A 3,898-nucleotide genomic window follows, 5' to 3' on the forward strand; every position below is an offset into this window, starting at 1 on the left:
CACATCAACCTTGAAGAAACCTCCTTCCACTCCACTAAATGCTTACCTATCTCTTCACTTACTAGTTTAGCCACCCCTTCTCTCTTTCGTCCCTTCTTAATATCTGAGAACCTCCAACTACACTCCCAAACTCACACTCGCCCCTCCCTTTCAACTTAGTTTAACTCAATGCCAACACATCCATCTTTCTTCTCACAAACATACTGCCTATGTCTTTCGTTTTACTTCCATCTGTACCACATCCATGTACATTAAAAGACCAAAACTTTAGGGTACTGGTTGGAAAACTCCCAGACCCTTTTATGCCTTTACTTTTTTTTAGGAATGTCCCCTGTGGGGCTACAGGTAGAAGGATTCCTAGTTTTATCCCCCGTCCCGTTTGTTGTCGCCTCTTACGACTCAAGTAGGAAGACTTGGTGGACAGTAACAAGGGGTTGGGGGACATCATAACGGAGGGACAGTCGCGGTATAATAAAAGTGTCATCATTTCTCTACGAACAGAGTTTTCCTCTATCACAGACAAAATGATGTGTGCTGTGGTCCGTAGGGGCGCCCCATATAGACCCTAAAGTATCAACTGCATGCTACTTTGCCACAATAATATGCATAATAAATACAAAAAATGGAAAGATCTGGGAGTGTTGGCAATACATCACCTGCCACTGACAAATACATCGATAGGATTATAGGAAAGACACACAGAAACCTGTAGGACACAAAGACGACTTTTTATTATATAGATGGAGAGATTACAGAAAAATTACAAGCTCCAATTCATCCAAATCCGGAACAAGCTCCTCTCAAAGTACATATTATAAGAAAAGCTAAGAGAAGATAACTAATCAATCAATCAATCCGTTGCTCCAGATCTTTACTGTAGGATACCCATGGATAACTGCAAATGGCCACCAGATTGACCTACAAGTAACTCAAAGAGGAACTATTGTATTGTGTGTATATCTAAGTAGCTGGGATGAGGCAGTGTTGGAAGAATTGTTTCATATCTTACGGATAGTTGCATCTGGGGCAATATCTTCTACTGTATGAATAGGCCTATTCTATGTTCGTACAGTGTTTGCATATAATCGTAATAGTGTAGGTCTTGTTTATCTAGGAAAGAATTTCTCTATGGAGCTAATGTTTAGAGGGATCCAACAGAATATAGGGTTTGGTCAGTCTTGAAGTGTTTTTTTTTTTTTTTGTAAGGATGTGTTGTGTGGTGCAAGTGGAAGGTAAAAGTAGATAATTGAGAAGTATGCTGCCGGTGTAGTTTGTTTGTTTTTCATTCAGTTGACTGTGTTTGGGAAATGTAATGAAATAGTCGAGCAAGGTCTAGGGCGCTTGCGCCCCTATATGTTACAGTGCTCCCATCACCTTCATGGGTTGTTGCATTGACAGGACTCCGACTTCTACATGTAAATGCGTCATTGAGGCGACTCTGTTGAATCTTGGTGTCATTTTCGACGCTTTATATTGGATTTCCTGTAGGATGTTTTCCTACCCGATTGAAAGGAACCAAAAAGCACAGTTCAATGTGATTTTCATGAATGGTTCGAGACCATGAACAGAGTTTCCCTCCGCCGATCAAAGTCCTTATTTGCTACTATTCTTTAGTTTCTTGCATATTTCCACTGTCATTTCCTTGAAGGATGTACGCCACATGTAAACATTAAAAGTGATGGCCGGAATTTTAGGGTTCTTAAACAATGGAAGAATTTAGCTGCTTAATTTTCTAATTATATCTAATTAAATCTTTGATTTATGGGTGGATGAATTAGTCGTCGAGAAACGTACCACTGATCCGTTGAGACGTTTATGTTTGTGATTGTTTGGATTTTGTATCAGGTTTTGTTCTATTATGTAACATAATCATGCATATTTGGTTACATATTTTCTTGTATGTGAATTAATGTTAAAAACCTGCCTAACATAATAAGACTGAAAGGGAAAGTGTTAATTATTCTTGGTGACAAATGCTTCCTTGTCCTTCCCTTCTTTCCCGTTCTCTTCTACACCCTGTTTGCTTTAAAAAGACCTGGACAGTCCAACCTGTATTCACTCCGGTAGCGTCCACTCCTCAGTCAACATGAAGTTTGTGAGTGTTCCGTGCAGTTTCATGTTTTGATTATGAATTACAATATTTTTTACATCTAGTCGAGAAGGAATTAATCTAAAAAAAGATTACATGTATACGTGTATAACTGTAATGAACATATATATCATGTAAAGTTTTTTGCCAATGTATTCAACTATGCAAATACAAACAATTATTGTGAATATATATATATATATATATGTATATATATATATACATATATATATATATATATATGTATATATATACATATGAAACTTGTTAACCCACTGTCGGAGAAAAGAAATCAGAAATACTAATTATCTGTATATTTCGACCACTGACTGTGGTCCTCTTCAGCAGAATGATACCAAGAATAGAGTTAACAAGTATAAATATGAACAGGGAGAGAACAATTAGGAGACGCGGGCAAGGGGACTCAAGTTACTTGGGGTTGGTGTGTGGGAATCTGTCCTGCCGCTTTCATAATCAATTTATTTGCTGACATCCATGTGATCCAGTCTGGTGACCATTGACCTTTCGATGAATTAAAATTGGGTAGGTGTTTAATGAGAGAGAATTCAATAATTTTTCTTCGAAAACTACACTGGGATTTATAAATAATTTCAGCCTTTTCCCATCCATGCGGTGGTCCTCCTTACTGGTGTGGAGAAACACAGCTGAATTTTCTTGTCCGTACTTAACGGAATTTTTATGCTCCTTTATTCTCGTGGACAAAAACCACCCTGGGTATCCTAGCTTTGAAAGTTGTGATTTCAGTGTACAGGAAGCCCACACACACCGGCAGCTACCTACATTTCTTTAGTCATCACCCGGATAATATCAAATGTAGTGTAGCGTCGGGCCTGTTTCTTAGAGCATACAGGATATGCAGCCCACAACATCTGGATGCAGAATTAACATTAATTCAATCACAACTTTCAAAGCTAGGATACCCAGGGTGGTTTTTGTCCAAAGCCCTGAAGAAAGCAAAACACAATTTTTATAAAACATCCAACCCTGATGATAAATTTAAATGGAGCAAGAATAACTTGTTATTACCATATAGTGATTCCATTAAGGCAGCTTCCAAACTTTTGCCCAATGATGATGTCAAACTAATTTTTAATTACACCAACAGTTTATTCAGGAAAGTAGTGAATGTACACCGACGCACCAACGTAGAAAACAGTGCCGGTGTGTACAAACTTCCCTGCAAAGACTGTGATGAAGTGTACTGGGGCCAAACAGGAAGAGACTTAACCACGAGAATAAAGGAGCATAAAAATTCCGTTAAGTACGGACAAGAAAATTCAGCTGTGTTTCTCCACACCAGTAAGGAGGACCACCGCATGGATTGGGAAAAGGCTGAAATTATTCATAAATCCCAGTGTAGTTTTCGAAGAAAAATTATTGAATCCTCTCTCATTAAACACCTACCCAATTTTAATTTATCGAAAGGTCAATGGTCACCAGACTGGATCACATGGATGGCAGCAAACAAATTGATTATGAAAGCGGCAGGACAGATTCCCACATACCAACCCCAAGTAACTTGAGTCCCCTTGCCCGCGTCTCCTAATTGTTCTCTCCCTGTCCATATTTATACTTGTTAACTCTATTCTTTTGTATCATTCTGCTGAAGAGGACCACAGTCAGTGGTCGAAATATACAGATAATTAGTATTTCTGATTTCTTTTCTCCGACAGTGGCTTAACAAGTTTCATTTTACCAATGTGCTATTACATTACGCTGTGCTATATATACATATACATATGTATATATATATATATATATATATATATATATATATATATATATATA

At 37.9% G+C, this 3,898-nt stretch overlaps 1 protein-coding gene across 1 annotated transcript in view; it reads left to right on the forward strand.

Moving 5' to 3' along the window:
• The first annotated feature begins 2,071 nt into the window (after window positions 1-2,071).
• Window positions 2,072-3,898, forward strand: part of LOC143033759 (cuticle protein AMP4-like) — a 2,512-nt gene continuing 685 nt past the window's right edge. Inside the window, exon 1 of the mRNA XM_076199242.1 lies at window positions 2,072-2,095. Coding sequence (XP_076055357.1) covers window positions 2,087-2,095 — 9 coding nt within the window. The 5' untranslated portion in view covers window positions 2,072-2,086. The remainder of the gene's footprint in view (window positions 2,096-3,898) is intronic.

Source organism: Oratosquilla oratoria, chromosome 16 (genome assembly GCF_046742065.1).
Source record: "Oratosquilla oratoria isolate Oo_2021 chromosome 16, ASM4674206v1, whole genome shotgun sequence".
In the NCBI taxonomy this organism is placed as follows: Eukaryota; Metazoa; Arthropoda; class Malacostraca; order Stomatopoda; family Squillidae; genus Oratosquilla; species Oratosquilla oratoria.